A 25,184-nucleotide genomic window follows, 5' to 3' on the forward strand; every position below is an offset into this window, starting at 1 on the left:
GATACATATGTTGGTGTAGCTGGTGTAGTTCCCTGAAAGGGATTAGTATCTAATGCATCATTGACACTAAAACTGGGGAGTCCATTCCTCCACTCATTCTTTCTTTTCTCTCCCCTTCTGGATTGTTTCGGACTGGCTCTAGCACATGTGGAACCATCTGTGAACCAATTCACTTGCTAAGTTGTTGGAACTCTAGCTCAACAAAAAAAAAATTCAAATAATTAGAATTAATGAACTGAACTGGCTCAGATGAGGGTGCAATAAAAACTACGGACTGTGCAAAAGCATAACTGTGTAGACAAGTTTGGGGAGGAGCAGTAAAACAGTGACAGCCCATGATTTAGTTGGCATCTTGTCAGACACCCTGAGGCACTCCTGTTCAAAGGTTTTGGCTGTGGCTTCTTTTCTGTGGAGTCAGCATCCTTTTTGTGTTGCACCACCTTGGATCCCTTATGATGAGCTTACTTTCTGTGGCTCTGGTTTGGCATTAAGTTGTGGGTGGGGGATACACCATCTCATCCCAAAGACATTTTTGTGACTGTTGGTGTCCTTGGTCGAACACCGGGTGGGAGATAAACATCTTCTTCTGTACTTTTTTAAATGTAACTGGGATTAGTCTGAAATCTCACAGTCTAAGTGCAAGAGCAGAGGAAAGTTTCAGACAAAAGTTAAATGTTTTTTAAATACTGAGCCAAGTGACTCTCATGTAATGGGGCCTTGGAGGAGAGGAGGAACTGGATCACACAGGTGGTTTTAAGTAAGTAAAGTCCTATATCCTATTGTAGGTCACTGCACCTTTGGAGTCTCCAGTGGGGTCCAAAGGTATCTATTAAAATCACTGCATGATTGGAGCTTCTAATGTGTGAGCTGGAACCAAGACCAGACCTTAAAGGGCTTACTAGTGCACAGCACAACCCACAGACTGGCTCATGAGGTTATTTTTATGCATCTCCACAAGAGACATGAAAGCCCCATGAGCTGGGCTTTGTCGAGACACAGTCCTTACACCAAGAGACAATAAAGGAGTCACAGGCTGCCACTGGCCTATTGCATAACAGGATCAGACACTTTAATGAGCTTCTGCTAGTCCAGGGTTCGTCAGCCCTGCTGATTTGTAATCAAGCAGGACACTGCTATAGAAACCACTCCAGCAAACAGCATTTTTGAATGTACTTAAGAAGATGAGTTTGAATTGAAATGCAAACGAACCGTGGATCAGTCCAGCTCTTTCTGAATTGTAGGAGCCTGTTTGCCCTGTTCATATTATAGTTTAAACTCAGCTTGAATTTAACTTTTTAGAGGTATTTTGTATATCTGATTTCACAAACCAACTAGTTTCCTCCGGTTCTTTAATATTTTTCCCATTATAATTCTTAATCCCACTTTTTAACAAAGAATTACGAATTAAAAATAATAAATACATCTTCAAAATTTCTCTAATAATTTATTCTATGAAATATGTTTCTAAAAGAAATAGATCCCACATTAATTTAAGGGATAATAGTCTATATGACAGAGGGGAACAGCTATGAAATAACACAAGTTTTTGGGGTTTTTTAAACTGCTGAATTATAAAGCAGAATAGAAGGATTCTCCACATAATTCCGTTGCTTAGAATAAAGCAAACCCAGAAACGAAGGAAAAAACTGTTTAAGGAATCATACTTTTAAAATTTGCATTACTGCTGAAGACCTGACATCCACTACAGGATATTTATGATGTTACTCAAGATGGCACAGGAAATATTTTGTTATCCTTTACTGTATCCCTTAGGACCCAAAACTTTTAATGACACCACCCTTTCCCTACACCGAAATCCTACTTATTGTCACCCGGTTATGAACCACTTTAGAAAGGTGTGTTTTACTCCTCACTGCAGTTTACAAAGACTTTATTATACCAAACTGGTATATTATCAGTGAAGGATTGTGTTGGGCTACACTTTTTCATACGGTAAAATTTCCTCTTACACTCTTGCACAAATGCATCTCACAAAGACTCTTCGTTTCCTTGCCAGCCTTTTAAAAAACATAAACCAAACCTGATCCATGATGCACAGCAGAGTACTTCGGGAGCTCTCCTTTGAATAGCATCAACTTCAGGAACAGCTGCTAAGATCAAATAGACAAAGGAAATTCAGCACCACCCATCCCTTAATCCTTCCTGTGAACAAGGTCTGTTGTCTCGCTTGCCATTTTCACTAACATATTATATTCTATGTAAAACTCTGCTTCCTCATAGGAGTGCAGCTGCAGCAAAGCTAATGTATAAAGGTCCAAAGTCTCTGCAATTAACCTGAGTCATAAATGAAAGGGTTTTTTCTGCACTGCAAGGATTTCCTTTGACCTAAATAACACTAAAACGAATTTAGTTATTAAAAATATTCATTAGTGCTTTTGAAAAGGTAATAAAAAGCCAAAACAATAATCAGTACTTCTGCAGGTGATAGACTGTGCTTCCAATACAGCAAGGAATAGTCAGTATACTGATCCAATATTCCCTTTCATCTGCCTGGAAAAGTAGTCATAGTCTGCCCATAAAAGACAGAAACAGCTTTATTTCCAATATACATAACAGGAGTATATTTCATTCCTGGGAGTTAAATTTTGACCTTATTAAGCATTTTTCTGTTCTCAAGCTGACCTTTGAAAACCAGAAATGTTGAGTGAAAAAGAATCTGGATGCAGAGCAAGAAGTGTGTTAGAGCTGTAGGGAGGTTTATCACAGCTTGTTTGAACCACCATTTGTGGAAGGAAAACCTACAAAACTCATTTTCTTTCACAATACCATCCCTTATTGCATACCCACTTAGTGACCCTAACAGTGAAAATGCTAATGTACTGCCTGTATCCTGCTTTACCAAGCTTTTATACTGGAGATACTAAAAAAAAATCAAAATTTGCCAACTTGGGTGGATAACTGAGTTTAAGACTGAGCATATAACTATAATCTATTAAAAATAAGTATTTTATATCCTAATTGCTGTGATTTCTCTGTGATGGTGTCTTTCCAGTCATAGCAGTCATTTTGTCTACTGCATTCTAAGCTTCTTTTATATCAGTAATTGGTTTTTTTATTTCCTGGTTTGGTCAGTAACACCCTAGCTTTTAAAAAAATGACAAGAATAATCCTCAATCTCTTCCTTACTTTGTTTGGATGTTTGTGATTACTTGCATTGAGTCCTGCAACAGAGTACTGCCCTCAAAGCTAAATGTAAAGAGAATATTTGACCATTCATTAAAGGTAAGTGTACAAAGAATGGAGCTTAATATTCTCTACATGCCCATTAATCATCAGAAATGAAATTGTTTACTGTATTAGAATGTTTTTTTTTCCCTCAGCAGAGCCTGTTCTGGTGACCTCAACTTGAAAAAAAAAGCTCATAACAGAATAAGATTGATAACATTGAAAATTATTGTTAACCTGCAAGTACTTTAGGATGAAAATTTCAACACATTAGGTATCATCACATACTTAGTGGTGTGATGCTGGACAGTTTAACTGATGTTCTCTGAGGTGCAATAAGGCATGTGCCAGATGGGTATCTTGCTGCTCCTCCACCATCACTCCCAGACACAGAGAGGGCTGTCAGATATGTAATGACTACCACAAGGAGGCATTTTTGTGATATGACACTGGGAGAAGAACCCACTGAGAAAAGAACCCACTGAGAACAGCCGTGGAGGACTTGGGGGTTCCTGTGGATGAAAAGCTGGACATGAGCCAGCTGTGTGCTCACAGCCCAGAAAGCCAACCCCATCCTGGGCTGTATCAAAAGAAACATGGCCAGCATGCCGAGGAAGGTGATTCTCCCTCTCTCCTCTGCCCTGGTGGGAGCCCATGTGGAGCACTGCATCCAGCTCTGGGGTCCTTGGCACAGGGCACATGTCCTGTTAGAGCGGGTCCGGAGGAGGCAGGAAGATGATCGGAGGGCTGAAGCACCTCTGCTGTGAGGGCAGGCTGCAAGTCGGGGTTGTTGAGCCTGGACAAGGCTCCGGAGAGACCTTATCACACTTTCCAGTGCCTGAAGTGAGTTTATAAAGGAGAGTAACTTTTTACATAGGCAGATAGGGAGGGAACAAGGAGGATGGGTTTAAACTAAGAGAGGAGTCATTTAGATTATACGTCAGTAAGAAATTCTTTACTGTTAGCGTACTTGAGGCACTGGCACAGGTGGCCTGGAGGAGCTGTGAGAGGCCCAGGCCCCGCGGGCACTTCCGGCAGCCAAACCAGGGGTGCTCTCGCTCATCCTCCCGCAGCCAAACCAAGGGTGCTCTCGCTCATCCTCCCGCAGCCAAACCAGGGGTGCTCTCGCTCATCCTCTCGCAGTCAAACCCGCGGTGCTCTCGCTCATCCTCCCGTGTGGGCGCCACCACAGGTGCCCAGCTCGCTGCCATGCCCGGGCCCCGCTCGGGCCGCCCCGGCGGGCGCGGAGCAGGTGCCGGTGAAGGTCTCCCGGCAACCACCGGCCAATGGCAGCGGCGGGGCGGGGCGGGGGTTTTACCCCGCGGGGCTGGCCGGGGGCCGCACCGGCCGCGGACAGGGGCTCGCTTGGGAGGCGCCTCCTTCTCGACCGTGTAGCTGCAGCAGGTGGTGGGTGCGCGGGCTCCTCCCCTCGCCACCAGCGCCGCGGGAGGAGCGTCCGGTGGGGCCGCGTCCCGCTCCACGCGCGGCGGTAACGGCGCTGGCGGGCGCAGGGGAGGCGGCGGCCGGTGGGGCTGGGGCAGCGGCGTTGGGCTCTCCCGGGCTTGGCTGGGCTCGGCTCGGCTCGGGTGGGCTCGGCTCTCCCGCCCGCAGGGTCGGCATTCCCGTAGTCTGGGCTCGCCCCGGACCGGGGGAGGGGCCCCGTGCGGGGGCAGCAGCCTCTGGCCGCGGCGGTGCTTGGTCCTGATATGTGCGCCCTCCTCTCAGGCTCCGGCTGATCCGCAGGGACGAGGCAGAGCTGCAGCTCGGCTGGGCTTTGCCGGCTGTTCCCCTCCGCGCTCAGAGGCCCAGCGTTTTGCTGTCTGTGCGAAGCTACAAGCGGCAGATGCTCGGAGGTGGGAGCCGTAAAGCTTTCTACTGAGTCAGGGAATTTGTGGCTGCTCGGGTTGAACTGGTGGCTCACGTGATGTAAGAGTGCAGGTTCCGTGAATGACCTGGGCGATTTTTTTAAAATCTCGTTTAAAATTTTATTTACTTGCAGCAAGACTCATTTCGGTTTAAAGATCAAACAGTAATGTGAGACCAGTTTGTAGTGTTACTGCATCCCCTGTTTATGTAGAATGCTCTGCTGCTTGCTGTGCCGTCAGAGAAACAGTTCTGCGAGGCTCCATAGGCTGCCAGGGAATGATAGGAATTTCAGGGCAATGACTTTAAAACAGGAGGCAGTTGAAGTAAAATGTGAACGTATTAGATAAATTTTAATAGTGAACTTAGAAAGGAGGCATAGGGAGACTATTTGATACAATTAATGAAAATTTCAGGTTATAAGGATTTAGGGGAAAAGATGTTATTTTGGGGGTTTTCCTTGGTGGGGGCAGGGAAGCAGAAAGTTGTGGTACTATCAGTTATAAATTGGACTGGAAAGAGCGTAGTCTCATTGATTTCCATATCTTGTTTCTGAAGCTGGCAGCAGATGGTAAGAAAAAGATGGTAAGTAGAGGTTGCTTGTATATAGCAATGCTTTTATCTGTGCATGCTCCCAGTATACTGCAGTCTGGAGCTGAAGGATTTCAAAGGAGAGGTTGTATCTGTCATTTTAAATTTAACTGCTGATGGATGTTTTTTTAAGAATTAGAGGCAATTTGTATATTTAGTTTTCACAGCACCTTATGGTGATTTAAGTCCACAGTTTAACTGTATTTTGTATGGAAAAAGCCCTTATTTTTCATCTTTTGCAGTGAATGTTTCATTTCGCTCACTATAACTGCTGTGTTAAAAGAAGAAATGAGTATTTATTTTCTGTATGTTGGTCTTATTTCTCTAGCTGTTTCCTCTTCTACCTGAAAAATCATAGCTTATTAGTTTCTTGTACGATAGCATTGGTTGACCTTGTTGAACCATATTCAGGTGCATCCCCCCTTTTTTGCAGGGAAGGTTGTACCTGTGTGTAGTACTTTAAGCTGGAGAAGCTTGGTGTTCATACAGACATAATAATTACCCTTATCTGTCCTCTGCTCCCGTATTCTGTTAACTGCCAGTGAGCTGTTACTTCCAGAGCGTTAATCATGGTAACCCTGGGATCTCTTGCTGCATGAAAATGCCTAACTAGAGGCTGTTGGTTTAAGTGCATAGCAGAGTTGTCTTTTGCATTGTGTTAGTTTGCATTTGTGAGCAAGGAATTTCAGCTGTTGATTTTCATCATCTATTTGTTTGGTGTGAGAACAACTTTCAGCAGTTTGTTATTGAATCTGAGTGTTTGTTTTCGTGGATAACTCTTTAGAGTATATAAGTACATCACCTGTTCATCCCCTTTTTAAATTTACTAAACAAAACAGAGGCCTGCACAGGCCCCTTTGGGACTCTTAATTTTTGTCTCTTTGGGACTTTCATACGCAGTCCTCACCCTTCTTTAACTTATTCATACACTTTACCCTTCCCCATTTATAACCGGTCATTAATAACTCCTCTGACATCTTAGTTTAAGAGCTTTTGGAGGTAACATTGTGAAAAGCTTTTTGAAAATCCAATTACGCCGTCTTGCCCAGGTGTGTTGGATTATTCCATCTTCCAGAGCACTGTGGCAGACTTGTTAATGTTCCTTCCTTCCCCAGAAGGTATGCTGACATTTCACCAGTCCTATTTGTTTGCACTTGCCAAGTCTGTTCTGTGACATGTTTTGATAACTGAAACCTAGAATTTCCAGGAGAACTATTCTTTGAATACCCTGGCAATCTTTAGAGAAATTAGTTAGAGTTACCTTCTTGCATTCCATGCCCGATTTAACTTGCAGGTTATATGCTACTGAAACTTGGGAGTTTCGCAATTTCTGATGTCTGCAATACAAGTTCTGGCTCTGCCCAGGAACTAGTAAGGTGGTGGTTTGTTTTGTTTTGGTTTTTTGTTTGTTTGTTTTTTTCTTTTAAAAAGTTGTCTGCTTGCAGAGACAGACAGGCTATAGTCTGGCTAAAGCTGATCTCAGGAAGATGAGAAAGATATGCAGAAAACAGTTTCTGAGGTTTCCCTCTTGTCTGTGACATGGGGAGATTTGGTAACAGAGTGTTCTGCTCCAGCTGTGTGTAGTAAGTGGCTTGTAAACACAAAGAGAGAAATAAAATTTTGAAGATTAACAATAGAGCTATTGTTTAGTGATAGGAAAATGCTAATGTGAAATTCATTGTGTTAATTCAAAATGGAGTAGGAATTTGGGAACCAGATAAAACATTTCCACATGTTTCAAGTCTTTCAGTGATTGAATTAACAGAATTTCAGTCATCTGTGTATGTAAAATGAGAAGATTGAATGTATATTAAAACCTGTGGTAGTAATTTTGTTGGTTTGTTTTTCTTGAGTGTGTTGTTTTGGTTTCATTTTTTTAAAGTAAAATAGAATGGAAAAATGTAGTTGGGATTTTTCAGGTATGATGCATTCAGAATGAAGCAGACACTTAATATCCACAGCCTGGGTGGGTGGTTTGACTTGGATTTTTTCACATTTCTTTGGACAACAATGGGGAGTTTAGCTTGCAATCTGACATTACTTGAAGTTCCCATAGAGTATGGATAAATGGAGGGATTCACTCACCCTCATTTTGAAACTAATACAAAATTGTGGCAATTTAATCATTTGAAGTGTGGGAGGAAAAATCTGGCATCTGCTTTGATTGTAAGACCCATCATTAAAGTTACAATACTAAATAAAGGTCACTAAAACTGTAATAGATTTTTACAGGAAGAAATCCTTTGAACTATACATTTATTACCAAATATGATATACATGTTAGTGCTCTAACTGTGAAGTGTTATTAAAAATTCTATACAGAGAGAGAATAAATATCAAAACTCAAGGGAGGAAATGCAGGGACTTTCATGTCAATTACATGAATTAAAGCAAGTATATGTCATTACGGGGATATATTTGTAAACCTACAGTGACGTGACTCGATCTTACCTTAAATTTACCTAGACTTTTGTGTCTGTGTCTATCCAGATAAAAGCCATCTGTGGATTACTAGACAAAAGCTTTAAACAGCCTCACAGCTCTTTTTTGATTATTTCAGTAGAAAAAAAAATCACATTGGCTTTTAAGTAAATGCTATGTATGTGCCCCCACAATTTTGCAAGCTGAAACATATGCATGTGACAGTTTGTAGTAGTGTTTGAAATACAGAGAAAAGGAATGTTTGACAATTTCTGGTTGATGCTGACTTTTCAATCTTTTTTCCAAGACAGTGCACCTCTCTAGAGGTTCCTTTCTGTATCCTCTCTGCCTTGGGGGGTTAAAAGTTTTCTGGGTTACCAGATACTGCATTTCCAACTTGTGTCCCACCCTGTCTAGGTTAGAGATGACCAGATGGTGCAGTGTGATCACAGCACAGCGCTGTGACAAGCGATTCTCTGCTGGATGTCTGAATGACTTTTACAAACCCAGTTACAACTGCTCCTTTTCCAGTTTAAGCATGATATTTAGAAATTTTAGGTGTGCTGCATTGTGTTAAGTTTATAATGCTACTTCTTGCTGCTTTTGATTTTCAATTTTTGATATGGCCTGAACTCAGGCTTACTTCATCAGATTTCTTTCTTAAATTGTGGCATGTTAATTGTTAGTTCCTCCTCTGTCCTCTAAAACACAAAACAGTAAATAAGAACAGCTTCTTTCAGCTCTTTTGTTTTGTGAAAAATGCTATTTTGAACTTTAAACTTGTTTTTGAAAAGAAAATGTATTTGTTAGTGAATTATCTATGAGTTTCTGGAAATACTTCTGTAGATTTTTTGTCTGAAGATTCCCCAGGTGCTTTTCAAAAAAGTTCTGGTATGTTATTACCATGGCAACACTTTTTTTTAAAGTTCTTTGGGTTTTTTGTACTTCATTTGTTCCAAAATGCACTTGAGTCCTTGTTTTGATTACTGGTTCTTCGGTATTAATCAAGATCTGTGATTTTAGTTGAGTGTATGTTGGGGGTTTTTGTTTGATACTTAAGATTTCCTTTTTTCATGTGTTTGAAATTGGGTTCCAGAGGCTCATTTTTGGACAATCCATCCATGTCTTGTCCTCTCCAGGAATTGCTTAGGACAGGAAGTGATGCTGCCAGTTGGCACAATTACATCTAGAAAGCAGTGGATTGTTACAAGTTTATGGACAAATCATCAAACCTGCTAGGGAAATACTATAATAATTCCCTGTGTACGAGGAATGGGCACAGAGGGAAAATCTTTAAGTAGTTACAGCAGTTTTGGCTGTTCAGTGGTTTTCTCTCCTACGTGCAGTCATTGAGATTTTTTGACATTACTGTGAGATACTGGGGAACAGCAAAATTAGATTTTTACTTGCTATTGCATTTTTTCTAATCAGAATTGAAGGGGAGGAAAAAGACAAACTCTAAACCTTCTTGCTACCTTGTTTGGTTCAAGCCTTTTCTCTTGACTAGGATAGCCTAGGAAGGTCCCTCAAGTACTTTTCAATCTTGTGTCGTTTTATTATTCTTCCATAATTACATGAAATTTTGCTCCAGAGTGATCCTTTTGCATCCTCTATATGAATATATTCCCTGGTATGTTAAGAGACCATTGTACTCTACGAAAGCTCCCTTCTGAAAACACAGTAAATAAATTTCACATCCACTCTGTCTTCACCAGTAATGTTCATCTTTAGTTCTTGCATACTTCAGTGAGGTTATATGGAGACATGTTTCTCCAGAGCGAGTGCCTACACTGGCTTGGAAATGTATATGATGGATGTTAATCACTATACAACTTTAGGGGTCATTGCTGAGGTGCTGAACTAGCAGTAGAAGCCATGTGGAGCTGATGAGATGATCTTAGCCTGAGATTGAGTGCCACAAGACTTTTTCTTTTGCAGCTGACACAGAATTGTCTTGTTCTGCACATCTGAATGTTAATTTGAAACATACTATGTAAAGGTGATTCAGTTACAGAATGCTGACCACTCCTTGAAATGATTACTCCTTTAAAGCTATTGCACTTGTCTGATGACACATAATAATTTGAAATATTTTGAGGTAGTTGTCTACTTGTTGAAGGAAGTTTTTGAATTTGGTGCCTTTCAAATCTTGAAATGGCTGAAGGTGGCTTTTAGTCTGATGTATTAAACAGTGTGCAGTGGACTGCAGGTGGTCTTCTCAAGACAAAAGGCTCTAGAGCTTTCAGGGTTGAGAGAAGAATGTAGTTGCAATATCTGGACTTTACTGTACTTCTTGTGTATTCTTGCTTTGTGTTCACAGGACATCTCTCTGAGCTTGGGTTTGTGTCTTAATTTTCCATGTGCTCTGTTGTTAACAGGGTCTCACTAGAGAGTAGTCTTGCTGTTGAATCTGCATCTGACTTGAAGGGCTCCAGTTTAGAGAATCATTGCATTTGCACATTTGGACTAGTCTTGTTTCTGCTTCCAGTCCAACATTGTTTGGGGTGATAGATGCTGTGTCAGAATAGTATTGTCAGTGTAGAAAGACCTGTGGGTTGATAATACTGTTCATTCAGGGAATGTGGGTGATAAAATCTCATAATAGGTATGAAGTCTCTTAGAGAATAAATGCCAGTTTGCTTGGAAGTAATGATGTATCTGAAATGTCAGTGGTATTTTTGTGGACTTGCCAACATCCTTAATGGCATTTGTGTGTGTTGAGATCCTTAACAACCTTTTGAAATATCTTACTAGAATGCAGAATTGCGATGTCAGTAATGAGAATGTACTTGTATTTAATTTGCTGCCGTTTTCTCATAAGTTCACACATTTATTCAATGGATCCATCAGAAATGAAACTAACATATAAGAAGTATGTTCTCTTAAAACTTAGTTTGACTTTGGATTCCATTTTTAAAAGCACAATTTTTTAGTTCATTTCTGAACATCTTGATTTTACAGGTGGGGGGAAAGGAAAAATATGCATAAGTTTATACATGCAGAGGGAAAGCATAAAAAACATTGGCTAAACAAGAGCTACAAGTAGATTGTTGTATTGACTGTAGTTTTTTGCTGCTTTTGTGTGCTTTCAGATGCAAAAGCTTTCAGGAACTACTGAATTACATCACATATGAGGAATAGCTGTCTACCTTTTTTCCACATAGGTTTGGGAACCTGGTGAAATATTCATCTGTCTGGACACTTTTTTTAGTGGTTTTTTTCAAGTGCTGAGCATTCTGTAACATGGTGCACCAGTATGATCTCTCAAAAACATGGTTTTACTTTGGACACTGTGTTCTGTGCTGATGAGGATTTTTACTGTCTCTGTGTTCTCCAGATACCTCATAGATAACAGCACACTTTTCCCCCCCCCCCTTCCCTTCTTTTTCCTCCACAAATGATAGCTTTTTCCACTGTGATAAAAATATGTTTTGGAGTCAGAAATTTCAAAGCTGCTTACCTAGAGTGTGTTTTTTGGAATATTAGCAGGGGGTTGGAGGAGAACATCCCTGTGCTCTAAAAGTCTACAGAGTCCATTTAAAAAAGACTTGAGACTTTGTTCTAAAGTGTTGCTTAAAACAAAGAGGCCTTCTTTCCTGTCAGGTGGACAGTTTGTTTCCCTGAAGTATCATTGTTCCCCTAACAGCTGATGGGTTGTGCTGTCCCAATCTTAAGCGTCCAAGCTGGATTTAAAGTTTCCAGTAGGGAGATAATTAATGCTATTATGTGCCTTCTTACTGTGTAGTGGAAGGAGGGTGAGGGGACAGTCAGTCTGTTCTTCTTACAAGTGGGTGGCTTTCCTTTGGTTTCTGGAGGGACAGTGCTGTGCTGAGTGGCTGTGCCAGCAGGGTAAGGCTTCTCCTGTCTGTTTTCTTCAACAATTTTGGAATTTCTGCAGAGAAGCAAGCAACTTGCCAGGGAAAGGCAATATAACTGAATGTATAACTTAATTTAGATGGTTAAATATTTATTAGAAGTTCCTTTGCTGTCTGCCAATGTATCTTTTCTAGGGCCTTTATAACACTTCCCTTTAATAATCCCACTTAGACTTATCCCACAGAGACTTATATTAAAACTTCTTATAAATTTACTTCAATAAAATTGCTTCCTGATTGTATGTCAGGAAAATATTTAATATTTGTCTTGCTGTGTTTCCTCTGATGTACATCAACAGAAAAAACTGAGTTATCTATAGTGTGAATCATTATTTTCATGTGTGCATGGTATGTTAGCTTTTGTTAGTGGTTTACAAGACAGTTAAGTTTGAATCTAAATATTGATAGTTGCATCATTTTTATCATGTAATATTTGCTGTGTTTACTGTGTTTCATAGAAAAATTTAACATGGTTCAAGTTCAGCAGTCTCTCTTGTATGCCTGCTTTAATCTTCTAGCTGTATTAGCTGCTTTTGTTAATCTAAAATGCTCCTGCTATTTTAGGAGATGCCTACGTAACACACGTTGCCAGCAATTGTCCGGAATACTTCACCACGGAACCGGTTGCTCAGGTACTCTGCTGGTCTTTGTTGCTATGGGAGATTGGAAGACCATTACTGTGCCAGTGCTGTCATCAGGTAAACCACTAATATCACGAATGTAGTGGATTTGCTAATTTTTCCGTGATGTTATAGCTGCTAAACAGAAGGAGAGTTTTGTGCATGACATATTTGACTGGTTAAACAGAATGTTAAATAACATATAGTACAAACAGTTCTTTGTCTTGGATTGCGTCCTTACAGAAATACTACTATAAAGTACTATCCTTTCATGTATATGGAAAGGTTTTCTGACTCTTCAGTTATATTTTTTAATCACACCTATCAGCATATGTTTTCAGAGGTTTCTTTACTTGCTCTGTATTCTTTTGCCTCATAAATTGCTTACAAGTTTGTTAAAGAAGTGAGTGTTTTCTTGCCTATTTCTTCCTAGTGGAAGAGCATACACTTAATAAAGATACCATACATCCTGTAAGAATTTTCAGTAAATGCACATCTCTTGCACCTGTATAAGTAAATTTAAAAATTGTGTTTTAACAAGTCAATAAGGAAGAAAGGTTTTGGTTACTTTTTTCTTGGTGGATGAGTAAAATTTGAATGATATGATACCTTCATGTTATTGTGTCTTTAAATCTTCAGAGAAAGTTTAACCTTTTTTTATTTATTATGAGTTGTTTTATATATGTAATTCTATATGAAAATCTAAGCTCTGGAATTGTGAAAACAACTTGAGTACATAAGGATTTGATTTTTTTCAATGTGATTTGTCTTAAACTATTTAGCCCTGATTTATTTATTAATGTTTAATTTTTAGATAGCAAAAATATATTACAATATACCTCAGAAAGAAAGAGATCTCCAAGCATGAACTCAGAAGTGCTACGTTTGCCACTGCCTTCATCCAGAAACATGCACAGCTTTTACAGTGCCTTCTGCACAGAAGAGAATATTGAACAGAGTATATCCTATATTGATAGGGTAAGCTAGACCTTTTTGTTTATTGAGGTTGTGTGCAGGTGGCATTAAATCAATTGTGGTAAAAAAGATTGACTGGATTTAAGAAGGCTTTTTCCTTAGTGCTTAGAAGCTCAGGTTGGTGGGGAGTAGGATTTGGGTTTTTGCCCTTCATACAGAATGTCACTTGATACTGTTTCTGTCTTTTGGAGAATTGTGAGAGCTTGTTTTAATTATTGATCCCTTTCCCTCCCGCCCTACCCTTGTCTTTTACCAGGAATTGACAACACTGGGCTTTCCCTCTATTTATGTGGAGTCCAAAGGAAAAGATTTATGTTTAATATCTATCATAAATTGTATGAATGGATTACTTGCACTTCAGCACAAGAACCTTCGAGCTCAGGAGGAAGTAGAAATGCAGCATCTGAAACTGGGAAGTGATATGGATCACTTACAGAACTGCTATGCTAAATTAAAGGTAGAAAACAAGATCATTCCACCAATGTTGTCCAGTTCTGTACATTCTTAACAGCAAGAACTTTTGGGTTTTTTTCCTTCCAAGTACTAATCTATTGTTTTATTTTCATGTGCATTTGGGAGTTTTTTGAAGTCTTTTTTTTCCAGTTGAAAAGGCATTAAAGTTAATGAAATATGAGTTATCAAAAGAACTGAAAGCTTATGTGAATTATGGCATCTTTAATCAGGGAAGGCAGAAGACTGTTCAGATTGAAAGTGTTAATGTATGCTGTGGGTGAAAATGTTAAACATTTCAGTTCATATGATTTACTATTGTTTTAAAAGGCTATGCCCAGCTCTAAAAGATGAATTCCTAATATAATTCTAACAAGTAAAAGCATAAGTGAACACTTCTAGTGTGTTTTTCTGTATCAGTATTTTTTCCAGTGTTTTTTTGTTGTTGGATTCCTTGGATATCTGACTACAAAGTGTCTTTATAAGAATTGCTCAGAAGCTGTTGTCAAACCAGAAGTTACTAAGCTTCATTTTATCAGGATAAACACATGCACAAGGCCAGTCACTGTGGAGTAGCTGATACATTGTGCCTACTTCATGGGTACTTGTATGTGTAGTAATACTGGAAGAGTCATATCTTTCTGTTGATTGCATCAAGAGAATAAAATATAAAAAAGGAAAAAGTATTTCAGTGCATGATTCAGTGCTTTTTAGGCTTGCTTTTCACTTGGGCTGGCCAGCACTACCTCCTCGAGAAATACTGCTGTAGATTCTCAAAATCGTAGCGGTCCTTCTGCTGAGATTGGCATCTATGTAGAAGCATTTTGATGTGACATTAAAAGCCAGGTGTAACTGCACTCATTTTTATACAAACACTATATAGTGTTAATTTCCAGAACACTTCAGTTGCTTTCCCTAGATGTACAGCTTTAAGGTGAAAGGGGGAAGACTTGTTAGTACTACATCAATCCCAGGTCATTTAATTTGGCTGTCAGCTTGTAAAGTTTCTCAGGTACCATACAGCAATCCTCTTGTCTTCCACTATTGTGTTACCTGTATTTCATTGTGGATTGCTTAGAAGTTCTTGTTGCTTAAATATATCTACACATTTGGTCCTCGCTGTGCATATGAAGGAAAAGAGCTTGGGTGGATGTCATTTAAGGTGCCAATTTCATATCTGAGTCTCATATTTGGGGACAAAATTTTCTGAAATGCTAGTTTTGCATCATCTGTTACGAAATCATCTGTCTAGTCTTCTCTGTATATGTGAAATGTCCCATATGCTTTGATATGGTCACAGTCTGCATATCAGTGTTAATTGTACCCTAGATTATTTAAGAGAAATGTTCCAATAGAACTGTAGTCCCAAATTCATACAGGTTGCTTAGTATCCACTTCACTTTCCCAGTATGGATATGCTTATGGAATCCTGACTTAATGAAAAAGTCGTAACCGTATAAGATCTGTTAAATACTAAGCCATATCTCAAGTAAGGTGGTTTGGCAGTTTGCTTTGCATGGTTGGTTTTGACTGATTGTTGGGTTTTTTTTAAATCTTTTACTATTAATTCTTTATTGATATCGAACTATCAACGCTTTTTCTAGGAACAGTTGGAATTATCTAAAAGGGAAATAGTTGGGCTTCAGGAAAGAGACAGACAACTGCAAAACAAGAACAGAGATTTGCACCAGTTACTTAAAAATGAAAAGGATGAAGTGAGTAATTTTTTACATTAACACAAGTCATTACATAGACATTGAAGAGTGTTTTTTTTGCACGGAGTCTTGTGATTGCTCATTTTGAATGGTTTTTTTTGTTGGTGTTGTCTTTCAAGACAACTGGCGTGTTGCATATGGATAAATAGGTTCTATAAGGAATATGTCCAAGTTACAATAATAGCAGACAGTACTGCAGAAATGCGGATGTGCAGTTTTCTGAGACTTGCTGTACTTAGGAGTACAGCTTTATCATAGGATGCTTAGAAATACCAAAAAGTAGCAGGGGTTACAGGATGCAGTCACTCAAACATTGCTGTATTAGGGCTTTTCTTTTTTTGGTTAGAGGAGAGCAAAAGACCATAAAGAAGGGAAATGGGGGGGGAAACCCAGCTCAAAAGCACAGTCTCATTGAACTTAAACGTCTTGAAAGCATTAAGATCAGAAAACACTTCAACAACCATGACATGGCTTAATGTGGGATTTGTTTCCAGTGTGCTCCTTCCCTAGTACTTTACTTTCCATGGCTCCTAGGTTTCTGTGAATGTGGTTCTGAAGTTTCTGTGAATGTTCTGTCTTCGTAAACATCTTCATACAGTTGGGAGTCACAACACTATCTGTATATAGTGAACACCTAGAGTTCCAGCTTAAAATATTGAATGTGCTGTACATTTGTACAGTTAAATCTGAAAATTAGAAGAGAACCAACCAGCACAGGTATTGACAGTACATGTCAAAAATGTGCTTTATGATGTTTTCGTGTTCTTGTAGACCAAATGGAATGGAATGTCTTCCAGCACCCTGCTGCAGCAAGGAAGAGGAGTTTGTTAGTGTTAACCTAACAAGCATGCTTTGGAATTAGACATAGATCTTGAACATGAATTACTGAAAGCAAAGATATGTCTTTCTCTGCTCTGTTCAAAAAAGGCATTAAAGAACATTATGAGTTGCTGGAACATCGATTTGGTTGTACTTTGGAGGAACTATAGTATTAAAATCTGTTGCTTGTGATTTAGGTTCCTGCTGAAAGGAAGTCACCTCTCTTAAGATAAGAATTCATGGGCTGGGAGAGTTATTGTTCCTCTTGTCACTTTCACTGAAATACAATTTAATAGAAACGTTGTTTTGCATGTTTTTGCTTTTCTGAAGAAATTTGTGTTTATACTATGTAGTTGAAGAAACACACTTTGTTGGGATTGCTTTTAGGTTCAGAAGTTACAGAACGTTATTTCAAGTAGAGCTACACAGTACAATCACGATATGAAGAGGAAAGAGAGAGAATATAACAAATTGAAGGAACGCTTACAGCAATTAGTCACGAGTAAAAAGGACAAAAAGATAGGTAAGTGGCTCTTTGAATTTTACAGAATATGCTATTTTGCTGTGGTATCTTAAACAGAACCAAATTTAAGCATTTTTATTTATTTAAGACTATTCTATATTGTGTTCTGTAAGATTATTTGCCAAGCACAAACCAAATGCTGATCTTTAAAAAATGAAGTTTTCTTACTAAGGAAAACTTATTTAGAATCAGTTCCTAAGCTAGAGCCATCTCTCCTCTACTTTCTTACTGCTGCTGACAGTAGAAAGATTTTGGGTAGTGTCATACACTGTTTACACTCAGCAGTTGCCATCAGGAACTTTTTCTCCTTGAGATACTGCACTCTGCTTGTGGTTAACACAAGTAATGAGACGTTGTAGAGAAGTAACACAAGACAAAATATACCATCTAGTGCTATGAGAAATGAGGAGAAATCGGATCTCCTTTATCACACAAATACTTGGATGTTGTACTGCCCCAAAACGATGTTCAAGACATTCATCAGTGCTGTTGACCATGAATATAGCTTTTTGTGCTGTACTGCTGACAATGGGTTTTACTGTTGTGTATCTAAAAAACCCTGTACTTCTTGTTATATATCAGGCCTTAGAGTATCTATATTATTTATCTCCAGTGGAAGGGAATTCCTGCTCTTCTCCACCTACTGCCCTCACAACACTCGGTTCTTTGTCAGCAGTAGTGCCTGTTGTTTTTTAACAAGCTGAGTTAGTTCACTAAACCAGAATAAAACTATTCATGTTCTTGCTAGGATGGTTTTTTACTCATTTAGTTTTCTGAAAGTGCTTGTGAGGAAGCCAAATGAGGTTAGGGCACAGTAGCAGAAGCACCTGTTTGGGTTGCAGAAAATCTTCAGGTGTAAGTCCAGTAAGCTCTAGAAGCCTGACCCTGAGGCCAGCAAAACTTGCATGTTCTTGACTCTAGTTGGCTAGTAGTAGTTCAAGTATCAGTGAGGTCAAAATAACCTGGTTTTAAAACAAATTACTGTTTGCTTGGTAGCTAACTAGAATTGAGTTTGGACCACTAATCTGTAGTCATATGCTGGATTTGGGGTTTTTGTTGCTGCTGTGCTTTTTTTTTAATTTTATTTTTATTCACATGTGGACAGAAGTTTCTTTGTTTTGAGGAACACCTTGTGAAGCATTGGGAAATTACTTACCCTAAAGAGGAGATAAAACTGACATCATTGCCAGAAGAGAGGATAGAGATGATACACTGAGATAAAGATTGAAATGGCGATGAAGGTGTCATTAAGAAATGCATAAAAAAGATGACAGGATGAGAATACATATCTCTGAGTTTCCAAACACAGAACCCATTTTTTTTTGACTGTCTTGTTTGTGCTTTAAGCAGGGCAATGTGGTTTCATATGAGTCTGAAGATTGAGGGGGATATTTGGGTAATGTAGTCTCTTTACTATAATTACATGTAAATGCACTGTCATCTGAATATTTATATGTTTGTATGTTGTTTCACATTTTGCAATATCCTTTTCATTTGTAGCTATGGAAGTTCTAAATTATGTTGGTAGAGCTGATGGGAAGAGAGGTGCATGGAGGACTGACAAGACAGAAGCCAGGTAGTTCTCTTAGAACAACATTAATTGAGGCATATATTATGGCTGTTATGTTGTTACTGTAAGATTATTTCTTCTAGAAATGAAAAAGAGATGTACAAAGTTCTGTTAAGTGACTATGAACAACGCCAAAAACAGCTTTTAGAGGAAAATGCTGAGCTGAAGAAAGTTCTTCAGCAAATGAAGAAAGAGATTATTTCACTTCTCCCACCACAGAAACAGAAACCTAAAGAAAGGTCTGAAGATGGGCTGGTAAGTATTCTTCAGTTAAAATTAAACCTCTATGGTAGTTTGGTATAGTGCTGAAATAATTTGACAGTTACTAAAAAAAAAGTGAGACTTGGAGTGATTTGCACATCATGTACTTTGTTTGAAATCCATCCATGTTTGTGTTCTGCTGTATATGAACAATACGCAGTGTATTCTTCCTAGTCAGTCAATGGAAAGCTTAAAACATTCTTTGAATTAATTTTAAATGCAGTATTTACTAGTATGCAATTGTGTATAGCATTGCATATTGGAATTTATGTGCCCAGGGTTTTTGTTTGTTTGTTTCCATATTTTAAGTATTTCTTACATTTTTTTATGAAACAGTATACTGCCCATTCATTATTTATCAAGAGTTTCTTAATTCATTTTCTGATTCCCTGCTAGAAGTTGCAGTTCTGTTTTGATGTCAGAATGATGTGGAGAGTAATCTAGAAATTTTACTGAGCTTTTGCTTAGCAGTACAGGGCCCTGGACATAAGAGAGTGGAAACAGAGAGAACATGTGTAAAGGCTGGATTCTAGGAACCATCAGGATTAGTGGTGCACTTGGAATAGGCTTTTAAGAGAATATGGATACTCTACAGAACAAAGTATGAAGCATTTTCCATTACAGTAAATAGTATGTTAGTACATAAGTGTGCATAGATGGAGCCTTCTCGAATGTGCTGCCTCTGTGGAATCCAGTACTTGCTATTGTAAAAGGTCCACTGTCCTGCTCAAGTTGGCTACTAAGGCCATTCTTTCTGAGCCATCTTGGGTGCACTAGTCCTGGCCCAGAATGCGCTGTGTGAAGAAGCACTTGGCTCTCTGTCCACTTCTGTGTAAGATGTGAATAAACTCGTGGCTGGATGACTTGCCCCCATACTACACAGAATGGCTCCCATGCATGTTTAATAAAGTAGTCAATAATGTACAGTGTGTTAGCCTTTTCCTTAAAAATTCATTGTGTAGGAAGTCAGTAGATCTAATTGCTGTACTGTTCTTGGGTGATTAAACAGGTTAACTCTTGTAGCATTAATAGACTACTAAGAGAATACTAAGTCTGCACTGAAACTTCTGATTAGTTCTTTTGTAGTATTAATTGATTGAGTTAAACACAACAACTTCTTACTAGGCAATGGTAATTTCCAGGAGAGGAATAATGGAAGCACTATTTAGATGCAAGTCTCAAGTAGAGTTACTTCAGCAGACTTGTAGGATGGTGTCTGATTTGTGAACTTTTTTGTTTTGTTGTGGTGTTTTGGGGTTTTTTGTTGCATTTAATCTATTTTGTGCCTTTTCTAATTTCATGCTACTCTAGAACTGGGGATAGGTTTTTATAATAGGGATGTTGCCTAGGGTTTTTTTAATATTTGTCAAATTAATATAAATACTAAGAACGGTGCCCAAAAAATTGGTTTTGCAGAAGTAAAGTATATACTTTAGGCTTAATCTGTCTGACAATGTGTATTGTATATGGAGTAACATTTTGTTTAGAGGTATTAATTTGCTTTATGAGTGTCAGAAAATATATTTTCATTTAAAACATTGCATCTGAGTTCACGTGTACTTGTGGCTCATTCAGTATTTTGGTATCAAACCCGAACTCTTACTGCATCCCTTGCAAAGCAATAAAAACAACCAAACCAAAACAAAAACCCCACAAACAAAAAACAATACAACAAAACCAAGAAACAAACAAACAAAAATCCCAAACCGAACATGCAATGCCCAAACGTTGCATTTCTACTTAGGAATGCCGCTTCATATTTACTCTTAGAAGGAAGCATACACCTTGCAGTGTGGCAGCTGGCAATGTATTCTCATCGCTTACCATTGTGCCGGATAACAGCCAGTCTGTCATAATATTGCAGTACTACCCAGAGTGGAAGAGAGAGGTGCTGGTTCACTACACCTTCAGTATGTGGTGGGATGTTTTTAATCATGAAGGAAAACAAGAGGAGGACAAATGACTTGATTGTCAACAGGAGAAAATCTTTCTTGAATCTCTCCATGCTGCATGGTAATTTAATGGGCAGCTACCACTGAAGTTTGGCAACAGAGCTCAGCAGTCTGAACTTCCCTAGCCTGAAGATTCTCTTTAGTGTGAGAATGAGTGAGTCTCGCTAGCTGACACATTCTTTATGGTGGTGTTCTGGGGCCTGCCAGGTCACTTCTGTCTCTTCAGCATTCTGCTGTCAGGCAATGGAACTCCCCAAGTGTCAAATTTCCCTGGATGGAAAAACCTTTCCTGTATGTAAGGGTTTTCCTTCTCTTCAATAAATTAAATCTCTGTACATATTTAAGTAAACAAACACACATATTTGGAGTGGTTTGCAGCTTTTTAGTTCTGCTTCGACAGGTGCTTTCAGACCTGGAGGAAGATATTGGAGAGTTAAATAAAGAGAATATGTGGGAATTATCTTGCGAAACTGTGCGAGAGCAGCTTATCAACAGCATTAGAAATCAATGGAGAATGTTGAGAAATCACGTTGAAAAGCTGGATAACCAAGGTGATGTTTAGCTCTTATTACTTGTATGTATAAAATGCATTGAAAACAAGTAAAACAGATACAGTGGTTTGAAGTAATTGGATGCATAATGGTAATTCCCTTTCAAGAGTCTTGTCTTGCCCCATCCATACCTCTTATATTTCTTGTGGCCTTCTAAAACAAACTGGCTGATGGTATGGTGCTGGACTCTCCTCATTTCCAGCTGTTAAATAGCATTAAGATAGCTAAAAATATATAAAATTCTTTCCTAGTATTATTTTCTCATGCATGCAAGTGCAGCCACTACCACAGGGATGTTTGTGGTCAAGAATAAGACTGAGAAGGTCATGCATGCAATTGCAAATAAAAGAGCAGATGGTCTTTGAGAATAAGTTTATACCCTAGAAAGGATTTCAAGAATGCTTGTAATACTTTATTTTGGTGTAACTAACTGAAAAGTAAGTATCAGAAAAAATGCTTCAATTATTTATGCTTTTCTTGGAGTCACCTTTTAGGTTTTTTGGTTTATAGCAATGACCATAGTCCAGTCCTTTATGATGTGATTAATGTTCAAATACTGGCATCAGGGGGCCAAAACTTGACTCATTACAATCATTGTGATTTAGCTATGCATTAAATTAAAAAGACCAGTATGTAGTTATACAAAGTACAATTCATTCCCTTGCTGAAATGAAAACATGAATCCCATGTTAGTGAGCTCCATTTCTCCTTCATGGGGCTTGAAGGAAAATGCTTTCTTTTTATATCTGTGATAAATATAGTTACTGTCATATTTTTATGAATACACAAGCCCTTCAAAAACAGACTTAAAAAAACAGGCTAACAGCATGTCAGTGAAAGTCTTCAGTTGTCTTGATTTTTTTTCTTCTAAATGACTGCTGAAACAAGTGAGGATTTTGTGTAATGCTTATCACAATGCAGATACTTGGTTTACTTTAAGGAATGTGACACAGCCATGTTTTCATTACTGTTTTTTTTCTGAACTGGATTTGGTGGATGATTACATGTGTAGCACCAGTTTTGAACCTCATGTGTCTGATGGAAATGCTTTTGAATACACTTTGTATCTGTCTTTCAGGATGAAACAAATAGTCTAAAACCCTTTGCTCTTACTTGGAGTCTCTGATGTGAGGGGGTGTTTTTGATTTGTTTTTAAGAAGCCTTTCTCCTCCCCCCTCCCTTAGTGTCACATGGACATTCAGGAGCCTGGAATGAAAAAGATGTCATTTCTAGAGAAGACCATGAGCTGGAAACTGAAAAGCTAGAGTTAGAGATTCAGCAGTGTAAAGAAATGATCAAAACTCAGCAACAGCTCTTGCAGGTAGTAGGCTTCAATTTTCTTGTTTTTCTCAATTGGCTCTAAGTGTTTTTTTTTTTTATTTAACGCATCACTTTTCCCACCTCTGAGCCTTTCTTCATTCTTTGATAATGCTTTTAAAATAAAATATCTTAATGGTTGGTCTAAGTATAGGTGTGATAGTGGTTAATGAGTTTTTAATCCTGGCAAGAATAGTTTCTGGGCTAGACAAAGGGGAGGAAGGCTGATGAAGTCACCTGCCTAAACAGGGATATCTTGCTTTTGCTGTGTGAAATTTGCCCCCACCATCCACCAACTTGATATTTACTGCATTGTTTCCATATTAAACTTCAACCATTTTTCTGATAAAACTGAACCTGTGGAAATACTGTATCTGTTAAGTCACTCCAAAATTAATGTTTGTCTTTTGTTGCTTTATATCTACAGCAACAACTTACATGTGATGATGACACCACTCTGTTACTACAAGACTGCTACTTGTTGGAAGAAAGAGAACGTCTTCAGGAGGAATGGAGACTATTTCGAGAACAAAAAAAGAATTTTGAGAAGGAACGAAAAAGTTTTACAGAAGCTGCTATTAGATTAGGACTTGAGGTATTAGAAAAGGGAGCTTCTATGGAAGATGAATTATGAATAAATAGTCTTTCTGTTATACGTGCAGACATCCAACCATACCTGTTTGCTGGCACCTATAGAAAAAGATCACTTCCGTACTGTGTAAAACGTATCTGTGATCATTCTAGGAGATCATTCTGTTGGCAATTCAGAAAGTGAGGCTTTTATCTGTGTTGGAAAATACAATTGGCAGCAATTGGATCTGAACCATTTTTGTTTCAGCTTTTAAAATCTGAGTACTGATGAAAGCAGTACTGTTGTTCAACCAAATGTCTCAGCATTCAGACCAGAGGGAACTTGTATGTACTTTCTGAAATAAATCAAACATACCCGAAAAAGATATATTGTTTTAAAATATATCAGGTAGTTGACTTAAGGATTTTTTTCACAGAAGATTGTGAAGGCAATGAATACCATCAGGTTCAAAAATCAGTTGCCTAAGCTCATGGACAACACATTCACAGATACTAAAAGTAGGGCACAAGGAGGTGCCTTCCAACATCCATAATCGGATGACTTTTGGGACTGGGATCTTCTGAGGGAACGCACTGTGGAAAGTGGCCAAGCTCATAAATAGCATCTCTTGTGGCCATTGTTAGAGATAGAATACTGAGCTAGATAGACAACCTGTCTGTCTCACAACACAAAATACTTCAGATTTTACTTGATACTGAGGCACCAGTAGTTCACATGATGACAAATATTCTGACTGATTTATTTGCATTTTAATGAGTTTGTGAATTTCATGTTGCACCTTGAATTCAGCTTTAAAAGTCGTGAGTGATAACAAATAATAATTGTCTGAAATGTTTAGCGCTGCATTGCAGCATAAGTGTAACTCCCTGTGCTTCAGCTTGTTAAAATGCTGAAGTAACAAGAGAAGCAATGCTGTAATCTCTGTAGGTGTTTGAAAGTTTGCAGTGAAGTTCAGCTTCCTCTAGCTGTCTACTGACACAGAATGGGTGCATCCTGTTTCACTGATGGTTTTTGTAGATGAAATAGCGTGTTGATTGATTCCAGAGCCACTGGAGGTTTTGGAAGTTCTTGTTTAGGCATAGTTTTTCTTTTCTGTGCTCAGAGGGATTGGAAAACAAAACAACCCATTTTCTTTTTGCTCTGGTTTTGGACAGAAGTAATTAGTGCTCTTTTCAATGTAATTTTTCGGTTTAGAAGGTTCAAGCAGTAATCCTTACTGGAAGCTGCCTCAGATGAGGGCTACCTCCAGGAGGTACTGAGGGGAAAGGTGAGCATAGGAGGTGGGGTCACTAAAGTAGATATCAGTAAAGTGAAAGGATTAGTCAGGCCCCTGTGAAACAAGCTGCAGGGCTTGGCTTGTAAATAAGGCCTCTTCAGTTAATCCTTGTTGGACTCAAAAGCTTTCTCACATGACAGTAATTCTGTGTTAAACTGTTGACTCACCTTAGTTACATGGACATACTACAACTTCTGCTTTCTTAAATAGAAAGCATCAGTTTAGTGTGGACTAAGCTTGTTCCTGTGCTTATAACTGTAAACTGTAATTTCTTTTCCTAGAGAAAGGCATTTGAAGAAGATAGAGGGGCATGGCTGAAGCAACAGTTCTTAAGTATGACTGCTGATTGCAAGCACTCTGAAAATGTGGCAACTCAAAGTGCCTTCTTAAGAAGCAAGTATTTTGTTCAAATTATGTTCTTATACAGTGTTTTTCTTTTCAAATAGAAGACACAAATATGGACAAAACTATTGAAAAAACCAAAACATCTCAAGACAAATTTTACCATGTATCTGTGTGCCTTTACATGTTGGGTAACTGATGGGTCAAAATTTCCTTTTAAAAAGGAAATCAGAACTCCCTCCATGATAAACACTTATGTATAATGAATTTCTGTTTGTGAAACAA

The 25,184-nt window shown here is 38.6% G+C and overlaps 1 protein-coding gene across 7 annotated transcripts in view; it reads left to right on the forward strand.

Annotated features, from left to right (window-relative positions):
- The window catches only part of SSX2IP (SSX family member 2 interacting protein), a 42,149-nt gene that overhangs the window by 13,819 nt on the left and 3,146 nt on the right, over nt 1-25,184 (forward strand). For 2 of the 7 annotated variants that reach the window (XM_071565157.1, XM_071565155.1), the window contains exons 4-14: nt 12,501-12,634; nt 13,371-13,534; nt 13,788-13,988; nt 15,586-15,696; nt 16,903-17,038; nt 18,539-18,614; nt 18,692-18,863; nt 21,222-21,372; nt 22,557-22,693; nt 23,117-23,284; nt 24,839-24,950. In XM_071565157.1, coding sequence (XP_071421258.1) covers nt 12,501-12,634; nt 13,371-13,534; nt 13,788-13,988; nt 15,586-15,696; nt 16,903-17,038; nt 18,539-18,614; nt 18,692-18,863; nt 21,222-21,372; nt 22,557-22,693; nt 23,117-23,284; nt 24,839-24,950 — 1,562 coding nt within the window. Of the gene's footprint in view, nt 1-1,905; nt 2,175-4,486; nt 5,040-5,607; nt 5,635-11,822; nt 11,911-12,500; nt 12,635-13,370; nt 13,535-13,787; nt 13,989-15,585; nt 15,697-16,902; nt 17,039-18,538; nt 18,615-18,691; nt 18,864-21,221; nt 21,373-22,556; nt 22,694-23,116; nt 23,285-24,838; nt 24,951-25,184 lie in introns of those variants that run through there. The other 5 variants (XM_071565158.1, XM_071565159.1, XM_071565161.1 and 2 more) reach the window with 5 other exon arrangements.

The sequence above is a fragment of the Pithys albifrons genome, chromosome 10 (assembly GCF_047495875.1).
Source record: "Pithys albifrons albifrons isolate INPA30051 chromosome 10, PitAlb_v1, whole genome shotgun sequence".
In the NCBI taxonomy this organism is placed as follows: Eukaryota; Metazoa; Chordata; class Aves; order Passeriformes; family Thamnophilidae; genus Pithys; species Pithys albifrons.